The sequence below is a fragment of the Hemicordylus capensis genome, chromosome 5, assembly GCF_027244095.1.
Source record: "Hemicordylus capensis ecotype Gifberg chromosome 5, rHemCap1.1.pri, whole genome shotgun sequence".
NCBI classification, from domain to species: Eukaryota; Metazoa; Chordata; class Lepidosauria; order Squamata; family Cordylidae; genus Hemicordylus; species Hemicordylus capensis.
In genome coordinates this window covers 167,934,426-167,956,297 of record NC_069661.1, presented here as the reverse complement: position 1 = coordinate 167,956,297, position 21,872 = coordinate 167,934,426, and the positions used below count along the sequence as shown (strand labels likewise).

The window sequence follows — 21,872 nt, the reverse complement described above, 5'->3', positions numbered from 1 at the left end:
GTGCCTAGCAATGCCCCTGTTTGCAGTTTCCCATTTCACAAAATACCGCAGAAAGGAACATACCACAGGAATTGGTAGCCTACACATTACAGTTCTCAATGAGCACATAGCTCATGTGAGCAGTTTATTAAGAGCAATCTTAATTTCATTGTGACTATCTCCTGATGAGTATAAGAGATGGGGCTTGTGAAAAGCCAATACAAAAAGCCCAATATAGATGAATATTATTGTCCATGAATTTCTGTTTGTTGCTATTCATAGACTGCAATAAAGAACTGAACTGAACTGAACTGATTAGCTCTGCTAATTCGAGGAAATGGTTATGGAAAGAATATCTCATTTTCACCTCTTCATACCTTCTTCACAGAATTTTAAAAGTACCCTAAAGGATTTCACTTAAGGGCAGTTAGCAGTTGATGGAAATCTGGTAGTGGGGGAAGGTTTTGTTATTTATGAGGCAGACCAAGGCATATAAAGAATTCTTAGGATTGATTGCTTTGTTAGCTGCCTCTCAAAATAGAATTTTAGCCTTTTAAAATGAAAGCCAGTGATGTCAAACTGGCCAAACTGTACTAGAAATGATGACTAATAAATAAGTCAGTTCCATTACACTCCCAGCATTGTGTCTGTGCAGTGTGTGTATATGCACACACACATGCACACACAACTAAACTGTCAAGGAGAAAGTTGGTCTTGAAGTTCTTTCCCTGACAAGCTAGATTTGTTCATGAAAGGAACTCTTGATGTGGTAGAACATTGAAATATGTGCTTTGAGATGGAGCAACTCCATGAGATTGCCACTAATAATAATAATAATAATAATAATAATAATAATAATAATAATAGATAAATAATATTAATAATAAACTTTATTTGTTAGCCACCCCATAACAAATTGGGCAGCTCCCAACACAGCATTAAAACATCAGGTAAAAACACGCAACACATGAAATGACAACACACTCACTCACGCAATGCAAAATACAATACAAAACAATTTTTTTAAATTAAAAGTCATTTTAAAAATCATATTTTAAAATCTAAATTTAAAAGTCCTGAACAAACAAAACCTGGCATCTAAAATAGCAAAGTGATGAAGCCAGGCGAACCTCACTGAGAGACTATTCCATAAACTAGGTGCAACCACCACAAAGGTCCTCTCCCTAATAGCCCCTTGTTGGGCAGGGGCACTTGGAGCAGGGCCTCCAAAGAAGATCTAAAGGTCTGAGTTGGGTCATATGGAGGTGCTCTCTCAGATAACCCTGTCCCAGGCCTTTTAGGGCTTTAAAGTTTAAAACCAGCGCTCTGAATTGGGCCCAGAAATAGACTGGAAGCCAGTGCAGCTGACAAAACACTGATGTAATATGATTAAAACATTCAGGACTAGTTAATAATCTTGCAGCCCTATTTTGTACCACTTACATTTTCTGTTCCATTTTCAAAGGCAACCCCATGTGCAATGCATTGCAGTAATCTAAACACGAGATTACCAGAGCATGAGTAACTGTGGCCAAGCTCTCTATCCAGGCAAAGTCGCAGTTGGAGTATCATCTGAAGCAGATAAAAATGAAATGTTTGGGGGAAATTAGAGTGTTAAGACAAGTAGGGTGCCCTGAATGGGCATTACATTGCATAATTCTTATCATTGCCTCTACATCAAATAAAGTGTTCTCACATACATTTATTTAAATTGCTCACCTGTGGTTTTTTTTTTTTTTTTTTTAATGTTTAGGAGCATTAAATCAGACAAGCTGGGGGAAAAAATATCCAGCATGCAATGGTGCCAAACAATCACCTATTAATATTGACGGGGATCTAACTCAAGTAAATGTGCATCTTAAGCATCTGAAATTCCAAGATTGGGAAAATGAAACATCAGAAGATACTTTAATCTACAATACAGGCAAAACAGGTACAAAATTTGTTTCTCATGTTCTGATTTTTTTTTTAAGGGTTTGTGAAGTTGAATTTGTTTTGCATAAGTGGAGCATATTTAGTTTCTTTAACAATTTCACTTCATTTACTTTCTTTTTTCAGCCTTTTGAAATTAGGATTTTTGCAATTTTAGGGAAGACAGCTGCAACAGCAGTCAAGCATCAAGTCAAGAGGACTCAAAGGGAAATTATATACATTAACAAAAATCACCCCAGAAATCACATCATTAGTATAATCCAATAATATATACTTACTGAAAATAATAATTTAAGTTCTTTCCACATGATAATTATGGCTATTAATGTCCCTGCAATTGACATGTTGATATGCTAACGTTTTCAGAACTGCACCACTAGTGTTTTCAGAAAGCTATCTCCCATTATGCTTGAGAAATAGCTATAAAAGAATCCATCACTTATGTGAAGGCCTGGAATTCAAAAGAGAAAACATCCCTAGTTATTCAGCTGTTACCAGCCACAAACAAATCTATGGAATACTGCTGATGAGGCACATAAAAATATATAAGATTGGAGGGTGGCATATTCAGTAGTACTGCAGCTTGGTGACCCTCTGAATGTTGATTATCACTCCTGGATTTTCCTCTTAGGAGAATTCCCTGGTCCCTTACATAGACCTGGATTAAAAGAATCACCTGCTTTATCCACATGTTCATGGGGTCTTTGTACTGTTTCTCAAACAGCAGTTTTTAATGCTGAATTACTTCATGACAAACATATTAAGAAACTGAAGGAATTTTTAAGGCAATTTCTTATAAGGTGTAGTTGGGATCTGTTGTTTAAAGGAGAGAAGTCAGGAGTTTCAATAAGAATGCCCAAGTAGTAAGATGTACCAAAAAATAAAATAGTCCTTTGGATCCCAGCCATAGAATGTTTTAAATTTACTTAAATATTCCTCCAACTGGTTAATTTTGCTCAAGACTATGTGATTTTCTTTGGCTGACATTCTGATGACCAGCTAGTGTTTTTTGAGATTCTCCAGTGCTGTAGATGTGATTGACTAACTCAGTACGGGCATTCACATTGAGAGACTAGTTTTGGTGGCCTCCCATTTGCCTTAAAGCACACTGTCACCTGAAAATATGTCCCCGAGACTTATGCAGCCCTCAAAAACATATTTTCACATTACACAGGACTTGCAGTGGAAGGGGAGGTTGTCGAAATTCCATGCCCCCACAATGCACTGATACTGCATTAGTCTGAAACTCATCTACAACACAGGCACATCTCACAAAGCACTGGCACTTCATTTGTCAGGATAGGAACATAGGAAGGTGCCATATACTGAGTCAAACCATGGTCCATCTCGCTCAGTATTGTCTACACAGACTGGCACCGGGCTCTCCAAGGTAGCAGGCAGGAATCTCTCAGCCCTATCTTGGAGATGCCAGGGAAGGAACTTGGAACCTAGATGCTCTTCCCAGAGCGGCTCCATCCCCTAAGGGGAATATCTTACTGTGCTCACACGGGTAGTCTCCGATTCATATGCAACCAGGGCAGAACCTGCTTAGGTAAGGGTACTCATGCTTGCCACCACAAGACCAGCTCTATTTCCTGTTGACTTAGGTTGTTTTCCTTTCCAGTGAATTATCTCATATGTCGTCTTTTTGTCATGTAACTATACAAAGATAAATTTCTAACCAAACTTAACTTTTAAAAGAAAGCTTTAACTTAATTAGTGGCTAAAACCACAAAATAGTGATTAAAACAAAAATATATAATCAAACTTGTTAACTCCTGCTAACTGAGCAAAGATACACCATTTAAAGTGGCGATTCTCTTACATTTAGCAGGGGGAGAGCTACTGGCCCTATCCAACCCCAGCACAGCATCCCTCCAGTGGCTGTTGCTCCAGTGGCTGTTGCTGTTATGTTTCTTTTTAGATTGTGAGCCTTTTGGGGAAAGGGAGCCATTTTATTTATGTAGTATATATTTTTCTATGTAAACTGCCTTGAAAACATTTGTTGAAGAGTGGTATATAAATATTCGTAGTAGTAGTAGTAGTAGTAGTAGTTGTTGTTGTTAAAAGAAAGTTTTAACTTTCTGTTTTTGTTTTAATCACTTTTTGTGTGATTTTAGCCACGTTTTGGTGGTTGCTACTGCTGTTGTTACTGTACATGGAGCCAGGATTGAATTCTAAACATTCAATTTATGTTTAGAATGTATGTATTTATGTGGGAAGGGGAGCTGGTCTTGTGGTGGCAAGCATGACTGTCCCCTTACCTAAGCAGGTTCTGCCCTGGTTGCATATGAATGGGAGACTAGAAGTGTGAGCACTGTAAGATATTCCCCTCAGGGGATGGAGCCACTCTGGGAAGATTCCAAGTTCCCTCCCTTGCATCTCCAAGATAGGACAAGATTTTTTTAATAGAACAAGATTTTTTAATTGAACCAACAAACTACCAAAGCATACAGTACATTGCCAAAGCACAATTAAGATAGGGCTGAGAGATATTCCTGCCTGTAACCTTGGAGAAGCTGCTCCCAGTCTGTGCAGACAATACTGAGCTAGATGGACCTATGATCTGACTCAGTATATGGCAGCTTCCTATGTTCCTATGTTGAAATAATAGCCCTATTCAAATATTATGTTAAACACAGGTACAAGTTTACAGTGTACACCACTATTGAACTGTACACAGATACAATTATTCCACACATTATGTTCAACACAGCAGTAGACTTCCTATCTGTACCACACAATCAGCGTAAAAGGACCTGAAACTAAGAATTCAAATCACAACCCAGCAGATCTAATAATACAACAAATGCAAAAAACGCATGAGAAATAAAAAATATTAACCTTAACTGTATCTTAAATCATAGAATCATATAGAAATAATGATAATAATTGATCATACAAAGTAAAATTACTAATTAAAATATGGGATACTTTAAATAACATACAATCCAAAAATAAACTATATAAACCATATTATATGCCAGAATAATGCACGACAGCAACCTGGTGATGGACTGTTTTGAACCACTTTATCAAGTGTCCACATATAAGTTTGTACTAGCCAACCCCGCACAGAGCATCTGCGCACTCTTTGGGGCCAACGGTTCCCCCCTCCCCCCCTCATGCCCGGTTCCCCCCTCCCCCCCTCATGCCCCAGTCTCTCCTGCCCTCCACCGCCCCTCCTCCTGCCCCAGTCTCACTTGCCTTCCTCCACCCCACCCCCCTGCTCCAGTCTCTCTTGCCTTTACCCCACTTCCGGCCCCTGTCTCTCTTGCCCTCCACCCACATCCTGCCCCTGTCGCTCCTGCCCTCCCCGCCAACACTGCTGACCCCGCACAGAGCCTCTCACCTCACTGGGTGGCGGACCGCCATTTTTGTCTGGTGCTTGTCAGCTGTCTGGCAGCCCAGCAGCTCCTGAAGGTGCCTCCCCTCCCTGTTCACCTCCCTCAGCCGCTACCTCCCTCAGCCACAACCCCTGTGGAGTCTCGCCAACTGCCTGGGTCATGGCTGCAGTGGGGGTAGAGCTTGCAACACCCCACACACACCCCTAATCCGTCTGGTCCATTTACAGGAATTAATAATATAGATTGTTTCTAATATAAATCAACAATATCTTCACTGTGACTGAAAAACCATGTTGAAAAAACTTTTGAAGTCATGGAATAAATCCTCTTCATAGGGAACTTCAAAATCTTCTCTTGAATGTAATATTTGCAACCTTACTCCTATCAAGTCTCCTATCCCAGAGACTTTGTATGATCAATTATTATCATTCTTTCTATATGATACAACGATTTATAATACAGCTATGGTTAATATATTTCATATCTCATGCACTTCTTGCATTTGTTGAATTGTTGGATCTGCTGGTTTGCTGTTTGACTTCCTATCTGTCCCATGCATTTGAGCGTCCTGTACCCAGATTGACTTTTAAGAAGAACACACATACGCTCATTCAGACAAAAACATGTACAGTACTTAACATACAGACACATAATGTCTGAACAGCAACGTATGCAGTCTGCAACATAATGTCTGAATAGCAATAGTAGTCAGTACTGATAAGGTGGAGGGGCAGCAAGCAAGCAGCAGGTGTATCCCCTCTTCTCCCTTCCCTCCCCACCCTGGTTGTCTTTCTCATTTGTTGCTTGGCAATTGGGCAAATGACCAGCCCAGGGGGCCGGGGCTAAGGTTGGCAATGAGCAAGAAAGAGGCATCCAGAGCTGGGAAGGAAGGGCGATGAGGGGACACAGCTGCTGCTTGCTTACCGCCCCTCCACCTCACCAGTACTGACTGCTACTGCTGCAATAGGGCTTGTGGCTAGAATAAGCCAGGATTACTTGGCTGAGATATAATGAGAGATCCTGATTCTAAGCCCAGTTCAAAAGCAGAATCTTCCTGTCCTCTCACACAAAGGGGAGGGGGAAGTGCAGATGCCCAAGGCCACGGGATGATGCACAAAGCCAGGAATGAATCCTGGCTTCATGTTAAATCTGAAATAGGCTGATGTGAAGCTGGAATTAGTCATTGCTAGGTATAGGTATCAGTTAGAACATATAAAAAGTATCTTGCTTTGTTACCTAAAATAAAACAGTTTATTTTTAGTTATAATGTTCAGGATAGATTCCTTAGATTTACTGATTCTGCATTTCACAGGACCAGCAGATCACAGAATTATGTACAGACTTCTAGCTGTGACAAATGGGGATCACATCAAGTAATACTGGAGTGGTTTGAGTCACAGGAACAGCTTCAGTATGATGCATGAGTCTTGCACAAGGGGCCTTTTTTGGAGTAGGGATAAGTGGAGTGAAGTTAAATCATTGCCGGTTCCTTGCACTCACTGTTCCCTCTAAGGCAGGCCTGCTCAACTTAGGCCCTCCAGCTGTTTTTGGACTACAACTCCCATAATCCCCAGCCACAGTGGCCAATAGCCTGGGATTATGGGAGTTGTAGGCCAACATCTGCTGGAGGGCCGAAGTTGAGCAGCCCTGCTCTAAGGTGTGCTCACAAGTTTTTTGATGTCCGCTCAGTTCAATTTAGATCCCGCTCAGGTTGAATCAGGAGGGCCCCATTCTGAATGGAGGTGCGCACTTACTGCCTTCAGACTGCCGCCGAGAACAAAACTCTTTACAGCGATGAAAAAAATTAGAAGGACCACTGCTTGCACCTCATCCCAAGAGACTCTGGAACTCATTGGACCACTATGAAGCTGTCAGTACAAGAATAGACCTGTGATTGTAGCAAGGAATTTTCTCACTCTGTCCCGCCTGCCTCCCCAAAATGCTACAATCTCTGCAGTACACAACAACTGTAAAGATTATTTTTCACCTCTAAGGCAGATATTTTTGAATCACTGATTTATTTATTTTTTTGCTCTTAAATGTGATTAATAACAACTTAATTTTTTTCTTTAGTGGCAATTAATCTGACAAATGCATACTTTGTTACTGGAGGAGGCTTAGAAACTATATTCAAAGCAAGCAGGATAACATTTCACTGGGGGAAATGCAATATATCACATGATGGATCTGAACATAGTATAGATGGACAAAAATACCCTCTTGAGGTAATTAACATATTATATTTTGACACAGTATATTAGAGTTTTTAAAGAAAACCAATCCAAGATATTTACTGCATGCTATTAAATGTTGCCATTTAAATGTTTAATGGTCATATGCAATGATGCGGGAGGTTACATGTAACATGATGAGGTCATTCACACAATCAAAAACTATGTTCTATCCAGGTTGTGAGCTGTGTGTGCTCCCAATTTTCAGTTGTGTGGAAACAAGGTAAGCGGAAAACCTGGGTAGAAGTGATTGTGTGGAAGCAAGGTAAGAAGAAAAGCTACCCAGGTTTTCCTCCTGCCTTGCTTCCACACAATCACTTCTACCTAGGTTTTGCTCCTTCTACCTTGCTTCCAGCCACATAATGGCACACCTGGGAAATCACTTGACTAGCAAGCCAGAGGTTGCCAGTTCAAGTCCCCGCTGGTATGTTTCCGAGACTGTGGGGAACTCCTATATCGAGCCAGTGTGGTATAGTGGTTAGAGTGCTGGACTAGGACCAGGGAGACCCGAGTTCAAATCCCCATTCAGCCATGATACTTGATGAGTAACTCTGGGCCAGTCACTTCTCTCTCAGCCTAACCTACTTCACAGGGTTGTTGTAAGGAGAAACTTAAGTATGTAGTACACCACTCTGGGCTCCTTGGAGGAAGAGCAGGATATAAAATGTAAATAATAATAATACCTTGAAGAGCACCTCAACACCATAGGGGCCACAGAAATCACCATCAGCCAATTACAAAAAGCAGCTTTACTGGGAACAGCCTATATTCTGCGACGATATCTATAACAACAGCAACAACATTGACAATAAAATTCTGGCATCCCAGGTCCTTGGGAAGGACTCAATGTCTGGATAAAACAAACCAGTCAATAACACCTGTCTGACTGTGTAAAATAATAATCAGGCAGCAGCAATATAGGAAGATGCTGAAAGGCATAAACTCAACCACAGGGCTCTGTGGTCACCAGGAGTCGACACTGACTCCATGGCACACTTTACCTTTACCTTACCTTGCCTCCACAACCAGAAATTTGGAGGACACACAGCTCCCAAACCTGGATAGAACACAGTTTTTGATTGTGTGAATGGCCTCAGTTTTTGATAGTGTGAATGACCTCGATGTATGCTTTGGTGTACAGATTTATTTATTTTATTCTGTTGATTTTGAGGCATATGTTCATAAATTCCCATGAGTTCTCGTGTTTTCAGGAGTCAATGTATCTCTCCTGGTGTGCTTTAGGCTTTTTGAAAGTTTTGATGTTAAAATCAGAGAAGAAGCATTTATTAGCTCTGCAGTAACCTCCTCTTGACCTTCTTGCAATCTCTTCAAATAAACTGCATTCCCAATCCAGCAGTTCTTTGTAGGTGGGACAACTATACACCCATGGATTTCCCCATTCATCTCAGTGGAAGAGACAGCACCATACATGCAAGGAAATACCCATAAAGCTGCTTCTTCCATTGAAGTGAATGAACAGGTCACTAAGGACAGAGTGGCTCTGTGACCCCATTGCATGTCTTTGATTTTTGAAAGTAGCAAAGAAAATTGATAGATTACCTTTTTGCTCCCCAAGCACTAATGAATGTATGAAGCTGATTTTCATGACTGTATATTCTTCCTTGCCATATTTTTACTGCTTATAATATCCTGTGCTTCTTGAACATTTGTAAATAGCAACTCTTTTAATGGTAAGCCATTAAAAAAGCAGATACAGGTGAAACTCGAAAAATTAGAATATCGTGCAAAAGTTCATTAATTTCAGTAATGCAAATTAAAAGGTGAAACTGATATATGAGATAGACGCATTACATGCAAAGCGAGATAAGTCAAGCCTTAATTTGTTATAATTGTGATGATCATGGCGTACAGCTCATGAGAACCCCAAATCCACAATCCCAGAAAATTAGAATATTGTGAAAAGGTTCAACAGTCTAGGCTCCAGGTGTCCCACTCCAATCAGCTAATCAATCCATAACACCTGCAAAGGGTTCCTGAGCCTTTAAATGGTCTCTCAGTCTGGTTCATTAGGAATCACAATCATGGGAAAGACTGCTGACTTGACAGTTGTGCAGAAAACCATCATTGACACCCTCCATAAGGAGGGAAAGCCTCAAAAGGTAATTGCAAAAGAAGTTGGATGTTCCCAAAGTGCTGTATCAAAGCACATTCATAGAAAGTTATGTGGAAGGGAAAAGTGTGGAAGAAAAAGGTGCACAAGCAGCAGGGATGACCGCAGCCTGGAGAGGATTGTCAGGAAAAGGCCATTCAAAAGTGTTGGGGACTTTCACAAGGAGTGGACTGAGGCTGGAGTTAGTGCATCAAGAGCCACCACACACAGACGGATCCTGGACATGGGCTTCAAATGTCATATTCCTCTTGTCAAGCCGCTCCTGAACAACAAACAACGTCAGAAGCGTCTTACCTGGGCTCAAGAAAAAAAGAACTGGTCTGTTGCTCAGTGGTCCAAAGTCCTCTTTTCTGATGAGAGCAACTTTTGCATCTCATTTGGAAACCAAGGACCCAGAGTCTGGAGGAAGAATGGAGAGGCACACAATGCAAGATGCTTGAAGTCCAGTGTGAAGTTTCCACAGTCTGTGTTGATTTGGGGAGCCATGTCATCTGCTGGTGTTGGTCCACTGTGCTTCATTAAGTCCAGGGTCAACGCAGCCATCTATCAGGAGATTTTGGAGCACTTCATGCTTCCTTCCGCAGACGAGCTGTATGGGGATGCTGACTTCATTTTCCAGCAGGACTTGGCACCTGCCCACACTGCCAAAAGTACCAAAACCTGGTTCAGTGACCATGGGATTACTGTGCTTGATTGGCCAGCAAACTCGCCTGACCTGAACCCCATAGATAATCTATGGGGCATTGCCAGGAGAAGGATGAGAGACATGAGACCAAACAATGCAGAAGAGCTGAAGGCCGCTATTGAAGCATCCTGGTCTTCCATAACACCTCAGCAGTGCCACAGGCTGATAGCATCCATGCCACGCCGCATTGAGGCAGTAATTGCTGCAAAAGGGGCCCAAACCAAGTACTGAATACATATGCATGCTTATACTTTTCAGAGGTCCGATATTGTTCTATTTACAATCCTTGTTTTCTTGGTTTCATGTAATATTCTAATTTTCTGGGATTGTGGATTTGGGGTTCTCATGAGCTGTACGCCATGATCATCACAATTATAACAAATTAAGGCTTGACTTATCTCGCTTTGCATGTAATGCGTCTGTCTCATATATCAGTTTCACCTTTTAATTTGCATTACTGAAATTAATGGACTTTTGCACGATATTCTAATTTTTCGAGGTTCACCTGTACTGGGACTGGCTAGGCTGCTCATGTGCAGCACTGGGATAGAGCCTACTACTAATGCAAACAGCTGCCACGCCCATGGCACAGTGCACCCTGGGATGCAGGATGGGGATGTCCTCCTGCTCCCGGCTATAGCCTTCGCCGCACCGCTGCTCGTGTGGGTGCGTGACGTAGTGAGAGCATAGACGATCACTGCTCATCTGCAGGGGAAGAAAGATGAGTTCCTGCCTGCCCCCAACTCGCCCTCCCTCCCAGCCAAGATCATGTGAAAGATCTCAATAACTCTCTTTATGGTGATAAGAGGTTTGCAACCTACACAGTATATATGGGAAAAGATATTCAGTTTTCAGTCATACAAGATTCACATTCACATTGACTTTAGCTGAACTATATTATTGGCTTTTAAATTATCCTGGGATTTGTTAAAGGTTTGATATTCTTTGTTTTAATAAATTTGAGTACAAAGTATCCACATTTAAACAGCAAAATACAGGCACAGTGTTGTCAGCTTTGAGTGATGCTCACACATTTAAATGGCCAGGTTTCCTTGCAGTAAATATAGAAGCAGGTTTGCAATGGTTTTTCCCAGTCACTGCTTCCATACTTATTTTATTTGTATACCGCCCTTCCAAAATGGCTCAGGGCGGTTTAATATTTAATGAAGGGAAGTGGGGTACACAGATGTTTGCTTGGTAACCAGCCAAAATTTGTGCTTGTCATTGACTCTGCCTCTCTCCCATGATCTTGTCTCTGTTATCATGTTGAACTTCAGAAGCATTCAGAGCTTTTCCAAAGCCCAGTGTGACAGTGGCAGTGAGTCCCTGCCTTCCTCTTCAGCAGTGAGCTGAGGAGGAGAGCCAGAGCTCATCCCAGTCATGCTGGGCACTGGAGATGCTTATAGTACTTCCAAAATCCAGTGCAACTGGTGAGTGGATTTTTGGACTCCTTCAGTGTCCCTCAGCCACCCATGTGCCTGTGCAATTCACAATTAAGAGCACTTTGTGTTATTTTGCCATTTATGTTTGGATACGTTTGTAACTGAATGTAAACACACGCCACATTCAGACATTGCATGAAACCGGAGTTACGTGTGGCTGGGGTTCATGTAACTGCATGTCTGAATGCATGAAACAGCAGTTTGGACTCTAACTCAAACAGTCACCAAACTCCAATTTGAACCTTCGGTTTGAAGTGAAGTTCGCTGCCTGGGCCTCTGGTTTGTGGCTGCCTCCATTATGTCTGAATGTAAAACTGGAGGCAGCCTTCCCTGGAACCTGAGTGGAGTGAAGGAAACTCCTCCCTCTCTCCATCTTGATTGGCTGCCGTGGCTGTCCATCTTTCAAAGGAGGAAACCTGGCAGCCAGATCCCCCTCCTCTCTGCAGTCTCTCATACTGAACTCAGACAGGTAGGCTCATGGCCGAGGGGAGGGGAGTGGAACTGGGGGTCCCGGTTCTGGGTTATGTCTGAATTTGGCCAAACAGTTCAGGTGTTGACACACAACTTAGGTCAGTTGGGTATATCTGATTAATTACAAGATCAATTGGGGTGGGCAACACATGAGCCCTATTCACACATTCTGTTCAATGCACGGTGTGTGTGTGTGTGTGTGTGTGTAATCTGAAGTAATATATGTCTTTACTAAGTTCTTTTCAGAATAGTTGGTTAGTTGATAGAGAGAAATAAACATGTTGTTATGTTTACAGATGCAAATCTACTGTTATGATGCAAATAAGTTCAAGGATATAGATGAAGCAATTGAAGGAAATGGGAGATTAAGAGCTTTATCAATTTTATTTGAGGTAATCACTATTTTTACATTTTTACTTTACTTTTGAAATGTAAGAAAGTCCATCTTTAAGGTAAAAGCTGTAGTGTATGTGCATGTGGCTAATTCACTCTACATGAAAAAATAAACCTTATACAATGCAGACGTGAAATCACGTGTGTGCGCACATAAAACAGTAACACAATTTTTTAATAGTCTGAAAATTAACAAACTAATAAAATATTGAACTCAAGGTAGTATAATAAAACATTGAACTGTATTTAAAAATAAACCATGCAACTTTTATTCAACAGGTTGGTCTGGAAGATAATATGAATTACAATTCAATTATTAATGGAGTTGACAGTGTTCGCCGTTTTGGTGAGTTTGTGGTGTAACATGAAAATCATCTGTACCATAATCCATTTGACTACACTATGCCTGGTGCTGAGGTGAATTTCTGAATTCTGGACATACTAGATTTGAGGTTTAAGAACACAAACCAACTTGCTCCAAATCTTATCGACTCTGATTAATAAATGTATGTGTAGACGGATGAGAGAAATGTGGGGTGGACTAATTTACAAGCCTTAATGCAGCCTTCAAAGGGCTCTCTTACTGATTTCAGCAGAGGCAGTGGATCTCTCTGCTCAAGCATTCTTTTGCATTCTAGATCTGTTTCTTGTATTGGACATGCCTGCACACAGAGGAGCTCCTTGGATGCTTAGAAACTCACAAAGGCTGCAAATGAGCCTGATAGAATCTGTTTCCAATTCTGTTAATGACTGTGGCTGCAATTCTCATCCAACTGAAATCCATGATAAGGCTCCTGCTGATTTTACTGGTTCTGAATTGCATCCTATTTCAAGGAGAGTTCTTAAGAACAATTCTCATCTGAATTTAGAACAGTCTTGCTAGGGTGTATTTCTACAGGTTTTTTGAAATCCGTACAGTTTGGAGAAAATTGTTTTTGGTTGAAAATGTAAATAATTTTATTTCATTGTGCATAAACTTCACTTCATTTTTATTCCATACCAAAATTATTTATGATGGAAAGACAAGTGCCACAGAATTGTATGAGACTGATTTCTTTGTGCCATTGTTACATTCATTTTTACAGTCCAAACTGCAAAACTGGATATTGTTTTTGTTTAAATGTAAATGTCTCCAAATAAAAGGAGAATAATAAAAGTCTTATCAGAAGACAGGTTAGTGGGAGATTGGGCAAACTCTGGAGAGGATTGCTGTTACTCTTTTTTGTGAAGTGAACATTATCTACTTGACTGCACATTTTAGTTTGTAAATGTGAGCTGACTGGAAGTGTTTAACATGATGACAAAACACAAAAACTTAATGAGAGCATTTTTGCTCAGCTCTGCTGACAGTGTTCAGTGCCATCAGATACAAACAAAGAAGGTACTATTAAAAGCATACCTCAAGAAACTCACTGTGATTATGTGGAAAGAGCTGAGCAGTTGATAAAATATTAATAAACTTCATGAGTGGAATTATTGTGAATGCCATCAATACGAGGAGGAGTACAGCATGATTAGAATATGAATATTCAGAAAACAAAGAATATTAAGATAATGACTGTGGAAACATGATTTAGGATGTGGTGGCATTGAAATGAAACAGAGACTAGGTCAACATTACTTTCTCAATGAAGTAATACCTCTAATTAATGCCCTCCACATCTGCAACAGCTTTCTCTTCCAACAAACAGCAAAGGCAACCTAGTTTGAAGAGGACTCTTTGCTCCTAACAAGCAGACAGCCCCTGCTCATTTATCGTAGCAGTAGCATTGCTTGGCTCTTCCTTGGCAGAAAGAACAAAGAGGTTGCTGCCCTAGGTTTTAGAGCAGTCATTTTCTTGGCCTTTCTGGTGGTTAAAAGAGCCTGCATGCTCCTGTGAGAATGAGTGTGCTACATCAGTGAGCACTCTCTCCTTCCCAAGAATAGGGGAAAGGTGGCGGCTGGTCCAGAAAGGAACACCTGTATTGGCTATAAGAACTGAAGGTCATTACAGGTGCAGAGATATTCATTGCATTTGTCCTCTTTTTAAACATGTGGACCAGTGTTTAGTTTAGGATGCTAATTACAAAGAACATTCTACTCTGGATGACAGTTTTAAAAATATTTTATTTCAGAGTCCTAGCCCTCTCTTGATTGTGCTAATACACATACATTCAAGGACAGGCTAACATTAGTTCACTGGTCAGTCTCATAACTAAGAGGACTTCTGACCTGTTGGGACTGAGTTTGCCCACATCTAGCACACCACTGACCTCAAACAGATATCCACAGTGCCCCCACTCTGAGATGGTGAGATACAGATCTCTGTGTCATCTACTGTACATATTGAAACCCCAAACCTTCCCCTGATCTCCCCCAGATGCTTAAATACAGATGCTAAATAACTAAAGGGATAAGATGGAACCTCGAGGCCAAGGTATAGAACAGGTGCCTCCTATCATCACTTCAAGAATCTGTCCTCCAGGGAGTACTAGAGCCATTGTAATACAGTGTCCCCAGGCCCAGCTAGGCAATCCAGAAGGATACCATGACTGATGGTACTGAAAACCAATGAGAGCTTCAGGAGAACTTGCAGGGATACACTCCCCCGTCACAGATTATGTATCCCCAGAAAAGATAAACCACCAGGATTGTTTCAGTCCCAAAACTATGATGAAAGTTAGATTGAGCTGGGTCAAGATAATCAGTCTAATCCCAGAAATCTTGCAGTTGGGTAGTCACCTTGTGCTCAAGTACCTTGCCCAAGAATGGGATGCTAGTCTGACAAGTAATTATCCAATATGGTGGGATCCAGAGAGGACTACTTTAACAGAGGATGAAACTAGGTGATATAATATCCTTTCTCATGCACTCACTTCTCTGCCCACTCAGCCAGTCCTCCTCTGGCAGCCTTGAATAGCCAGGATGGGCAAGGATCAAGTGCACATGTGTTTAGCTTCACACTTCTGAGAATCCTGTTCACATCCTCAGGCTGCACAAACAGAAAGTAATCCATAATTTTGAATTATTATAAAATGTTTATAAAATACATCACAAGTGATGTATTTTTAACAAGCAATTGCTAAAAATACATCACTTGTTCAGTCAAAAATAAAATAATTCACTTGTTCTGTCAATTTAGAGGCCAAGTAAGTATGGATGCCAGGTCATTCTGGTTTTTATAAAATACATCGTAAGTGATGTATTTTTAGCAAGCAATTGCTAAAAATACATCACTTGTTCTGTCAAAAATAAAATAATTCTCTTGTTCTGTCAATTTAGAGGCCAAGTAAGTATGGATGCCAAGTCATTCTGGTTTTTATCTCTCTATATAAAAGACTTAGGTGGTACATGGCACATCTCATGAGAGTTTGAAGTCCCCTCTAGCGATACTTCAGTCAGAGCTGGAAGGATGAACCGTTTAATCTCATTCAGAGCTGGAAGGAAGAGGAATGATTGGGAGGGGGGTGAATGTCGAGGGAGGTGGTCCTGGCTGGCCAGGGCATGGGGCCGGATCAGCTAGCGGGAGGAGGCAGGATAATGTTGGAGGTGGTCCTGTTCATGGTGGTCCAGTCCAACGTGGAGCCCTTAAGAGGCCAGTCATCCACTGCCACTACTCCTGTGGGGAGGAGGCGGGAGGAGCAGGACTTGGGTGAGGGTAGGGAGATCTTTGGGTGTGCAAATCGGGCGCCAGTGGGAGCCCAGAGCATGTGAGGAGTGCTAAAGGAGAGGGAAAGAGGCAGGGAGAACTAGCACACAGATGCTCTGCACCGGACCAGCTAGTTATAGTTTAATTTTATTTAGAACATCAGGCACCCAGGCCCTCTAAATCCGTTGGGGCCAGGAACATTATTGGATTGAGGATGCACATGTGCCCTGTATCTCCATCAGGGCCATGTGCACCCTAATTTCCTGGAAGCTCTTGGCCACAACAGCAATAGAAGGGCCTGGGAGCCGGCGAAGGGCTGGGGAGACAATCAGGGAAAGCGAGCGGTGAAAAGGGACTCAGGAACCAGGGGGAGGTGAGGCAGGTGGTCACAGCGGCTATGGAGATAGAATGAGAAGAAGCAATGCATTTTATTGTATGTATTTTGTACATATTGTATTATATTTATGAATTTTCAAAATTTATGGATTTTATTAGAATAAATTTTAATTCAATTTAATTTAATTAATCTTGGCCTACCAGAATTTCAAAAGTTAAATTAATTTTAATTGAATTAATTTTAGACTTTCATTATAATTTGATTGTTTGAATTAATTAATATCAATTGATATTAATTAATTTAATATTCAGTGCCCTGAAAATAAATGTTCCTGGCTCCATAGGGTCAGGGGCCCCCAAGCAGACCACCCCTGCCCCGCCGCCCCTGCTTCACTGCTACTTCTTATCTTGATCTCCGGGGGTGTGGGGTGAGCCGAGTGGGGCAGGCCACACCCTGTGGTGGCAGCTCTAGCAGGCCTGCATGCCTGTCTGGTTGAACTGTGCACCTGCATGGTTCAACTATGGACATTGCATGCTCATGATGTCGCAAGCATGCAACGTCCATAGATGAACTGTGCAGACAGTTCGTCCAGAGAGGCTCACAGACCGGCCGGAGAGGCCCGACAGCCACACCACCCCCTGCTGCCATGGGGGCCAAGATAAGAAGTGGCGGAGGGACAGGGGCAGTAGCGGCGGAGGGGCCGGCAAATAGGAAGTAGGAGTAGTGATGGGAAGATGTTGGTTGCCCCGCCCCTTGCATCTGATGTCAGCCGCAGGGAGGGCTTGGGGCAATTGGGTGCACAGGCTTCACGCACACGATGGGGGGGGTCCCACTATGCCCCTGGTTGTGCAACCTGATCTAAACATTTCCTCCACTGGTGCTCTAAATACTCCATTACCACCACTTCCCAAATGCTCCATTACCATCAGCTCCCCAGAAAACCAAGAAGCCAATTAAGCTCTAAAATGCAAGAGAGGATTGTGATGATAATCTGAATAGTTTATTAATTTCTCTAATTCCCTCTGAAATAGCAAACTAGTTTCCAATATCACCTCTTATGGAGAGTATGGAGAGTATTGTATAATTCCATACTCCCTTTTGTCTATCTTGAACATTTAGTTAGTTAGTTAGTTAGTTATCTGGCACATTCCTAGACTGCCCCATATACAAATCTCTAGGTGATTTACAATCTAAAACACAACAATTATAACACTAACACACAATTAAAACATTTTAAAATATAGATTAAAACTCTAAAAATTAAAACTTTAAAACTATGAATTAAAAGCTAGGGATGTGCACAAATTGATTTTTTTAAATTCAATTTGTGCCCAAAACAAATCACCCCTGATTTGTTTTGTATCCAAATCTACCCCCTCCAAATCACCTCAGATTTGATTTGTATTTGCTTTGCTTTATTCAGATTTGGACTGATTCAGACCACTTAACAAGGTGCTAGGGGCACCAAATCTGAGTGGTGGGTAGGGCCCCATGAGTGCCACCTACTATCCAAATCTCAAGGCAGTGAGACAGTTGGTAACAATGGGGATTTGAAGTTGCCATATCCTAACTGTAACATGAATCTCCAGCATTCTTTAAAAAAAATAAAAAATAAAAAAAAAGCCAAGCTCTAGCCCTTGTAGAAGTGGAGTTATGGAGCAAAATGTGCAGTCACTATTTTTCAAGCGTTTGGATTCTTTGGTGTATAATAACTTTTCCTCATAATGAATCCCTATGAGGATTCATTGCACACCTTCATTTCTTTTGTTCATTTTGACTTTCAATGGACAGTGCCAACCGTCAACTGCCATGTGCCAACTACACCTCCCCACCCACCTGCAAGGGGTACTCATTTTAATTTTTACGAATATTGAAATGTTTAGATTATTTGGTGTCTAATAACTTTTTCTCATAATGAATCCCTATGAGGATTCATTATACGCCTTCATTTCTTCTGTTCATTTTGTCTATCATTGGACAGTGCCAACTGTCAACTGCCATGTGTCAACTACACCACACACACACACACACATACATACTGGGGTACACAGTTTAAGTTTTAGGTATTTTTGAAGTGTTCAGATTCTTTGGTGTCTTCATTACACATCTTCATTTCTTCTGTTCATTTTGACCCCACTGCTTTGCAGGTGAGGGTGGGAAATTAGTGACATCCCATGTTCCAACTACCCCATAACCCACAAGCCACTGGGTACTCTGTTTATATTCTAGGAATTTTTGAGGTGTTTAGACTCTTTGGTGTGTAATGAATCCTCATAGGGATTCATTATGAGGAAAGGTTATTAGACACCAAAGAGCCTAAATACTTGGAAAAAATCCTAGACCATAAACTGAGTGGTACCCCACTGCCTTGCGGGTGGGAGCGGGGTGTAGTTGGCACATGGCAGTTGACAGTTGACACTGTCAAAAAGACAGTCAAATTGTATAGAAGAAATGAAAGTGTGTAATGAATCCTCAAAGGGATTCATTGATGGAAAGTTATTATACACCAAAGAATCCAAACACTTGAAAAATAGTGACCATACATTTTGCTCCATAACTCCACTTCTACAAGGGCTAGAGCTTACTTCTTTTTTTAATGAAAACTTGGAATCTGGGGAAATTGATAGGAGGGATCCGAATCTCAAATCAATCCGAATTGAATCAGGCGTGATTTGATTTGTACCCGAATCTAGCCAATAGACTACAGGGGTAATTTGTTTTGTCTCCAAGGGTTGCCAGTTTGGCTTTTTAAAAGCCAAATTCTGGGTTATGGCCCATTTGACCCACGAGTATACCCCTCAGGTATTTGTATCCAACTCAGTTTGCACATCCCTATTAAAAACCATGATTAAACAGGTATGTTCTTAAATTTTTCTCATCCAGGGAAGAGGAGGCTCTAATTTTGCTAGGGAGCAGATTCCAAAATTCCGGGGCAACCCTAGAAAAGTCCCAGTTTTGCATTGCCACCAACCAAGCTGGTGACAATAGCAACCAGACCTCCCCTTATTATCTTAATTGTAAATCTTAATTGTCATCAAATATGGTAGTATTTAAAGAATTTAAATTAATATGATGGTATTTAAATTAGTGAGCTAATGAAAACAAGTTTAGTATATCAGAACGCCAGCTGACATGGAGCAAGCAAAGTAGCTGTTATCCAAAACTACTGAATATAAAAGCAGTACAGTAGCCACCATAACAGTTGAGCAGATCTTGAAAAAGTTGTGGCATTTTCATCACTTGATATTTGAAAGAAGCATTTAGAAAGGCATATGTCAGCAAAGCTTAAGATCACCATTTAATCTCTTGTGATGCTGCATTTCAAAGCACTAGTATACTTGTTCTTTGCAGACAGCCAAATTTCCAACATTATATCAGCATGTAGTAGGCTACTCAAATAGCTTCCAAATTAAAATTCAACTCCTTCTGCATGCCTGTGTAGCATCAAACAATGGCATATTCACTCAAACCAAAATAATGAACATGCAGGCTGAGGAGATGAGGAAAGCATTTCTGAATTGATTGATTGATTGCCGTCAAGTTGGTGTCGACTCTTAGCGAGCACATAGATAGCGACCACTTAGTGACTCTTAGCGACCCCATAGATTGCTGGATAGTGAGTAGAAATTTCTGACTGTGCATGTACTCTGGGTCACTTAAATATTTCACAGTCAGTCAATACATTATTATGGAGGACCATATTAGTGAGATGGAGAAAGACAATTCAATAGTTTCAATATCACTGCTAAAGACATAATCTACTTTTCTGTTTTTAAATATTAAAATGTTCCTTTATTGTTTCTGCCATAGTATCTCAGAAGTTACTTCCAGGGTTTGTTGTTGTTACTATTCTTAAAGAAATATTGCTGGGGGCTCCACTTTTATTTTATGTAGTCTTATTTTAGAAAAAATCATCACTGTTTTTTCATACTGAAAAATAATATTTTTCAGGGAAGAAAGCTAAACTGAAACCTTTCATCTTGTCGAACCTTTTGCCAAATTCAACAGACAAATATTACACTTACAATGGATCTTTATCAACTCCACCGTGCTCAGAGACAGTTGAATGGATTATATTCAAAGATACTGTTAATATTTCAGAAAACCAGGTAATCTTCATGAAAGAAATAGTACCTAATTTCACAGAAAAATGATATACAACGTTTTCATCATAGTGGTAGTACAGATCATTGGAATGTGGATATATATATTATATTTATCTACAAGCTGTTGGGATTCTGGAGCATAGGATGTATTTTAAATGGAGAAAATTGTGCACAATGGATTGTAATATAAGTTTAAAAATAGACTCTATTGCCCTTATTCAAAATGCGCACATACCATCACTCTAGGAGAAGTAAACTGTTTTCCATTACTGGCCATGTGATAATAGTGGTGGCATATAATAAAAGGTATAGTGTAGACACATCCAAGAGCAAAACAAGACCACTTTCCCAGAGCAGATAATAGGTTATCTCTTGGGATTGCCTGAATTCCCATGAGATTCAAGTCTTTATTAAAATCTCACTATTTAGATATCTTTAGAAATCCCATTCAATTCACAGCCAAATAACAGACTATAAATGAATCCACTTCCCATGTGAAAGCTGCCAGTATTTTGTATGTGAAGCATCAATGGTGTGTACTTGTTTGCTTACGTTTAGCACACCCACCAGTCTTATTTCTGTAATCCAGGATGTTGCTACTCATGTCTGAGGAACTCAGAACATTTCTGTCAGGAATTAGCTAATTTAACTAGGAATTTGAAGCCCACCTCAAATCATCCAAGAAATTCCTATGACTAGCCAACCCCACACAGAGCATCTGTGCGCTCTTTGGGGCCGGCGGTTAACATTTTAGGAAACAGACATTTTAAATTCATATGGTAGTCTCCATCTGGTTATTAATTTGCATGGTTTGTATGAACTAACATGGTATCTTGCACAGGTGTATTAGCAACATTACTGAAACAGAAAGATCTCAACTCCCTCCAAGGGATGGGGCATCATGAGGAAAAGTGAAGCATGGATTTTGGACACCATTAAGAGTGGCAGTTTTTGAATGTCTGGTTTCTGTGTATGATTCATTAAAACAAGTCTTTAAATACTTTGTTTCTAAAGCTTTCCTGGCGGTGAAAGAAGTTGATCCAAGATAGAAAGGGCCAAGGGCATTGCACTAGTTATCCTAGAGCAGTTACTCTGTTAGCAACTTGAGTTGCAAGAAAAGGCCAGATGGGATTGCAAAGAGGGGGCTGAATAGCCATATTGCTATGACTAAGGTTGGCCATGTATCTATT

The 21,872-nt window shown here is 40.8% G+C and overlaps 1 protein-coding gene across 5 annotated transcripts in view; it reads left to right on the top strand.

Moving 5' to 3' along the window:
• The window catches only part of PTPRZ1 (protein tyrosine phosphatase receptor type Z1), a 200,882-nt gene that overhangs the window by 99,586 nt on the left and 79,424 nt on the right, over nucleotides 1-21,872 (top strand). For all 5 annotated transcript variants that reach the window (XM_053251331.1, XM_053251330.1, XM_053251333.1 and 2 more), the window contains exons 3-7: nucleotides 1,733-1,912; nucleotides 7,332-7,483; nucleotides 12,515-12,610; nucleotides 12,891-12,957; nucleotides 20,528-20,685. In XM_053251331.1, coding sequence (XP_053107306.1) covers nucleotides 1,733-1,912; nucleotides 7,332-7,483; nucleotides 12,515-12,610; nucleotides 12,891-12,957; nucleotides 20,528-20,685 — 653 coding nt within the window. The remainder of the gene's footprint in view (nucleotides 1-1,732; nucleotides 1,913-7,331; nucleotides 7,484-12,514; nucleotides 12,611-12,890; nucleotides 12,958-20,527; nucleotides 20,686-21,872) is intronic.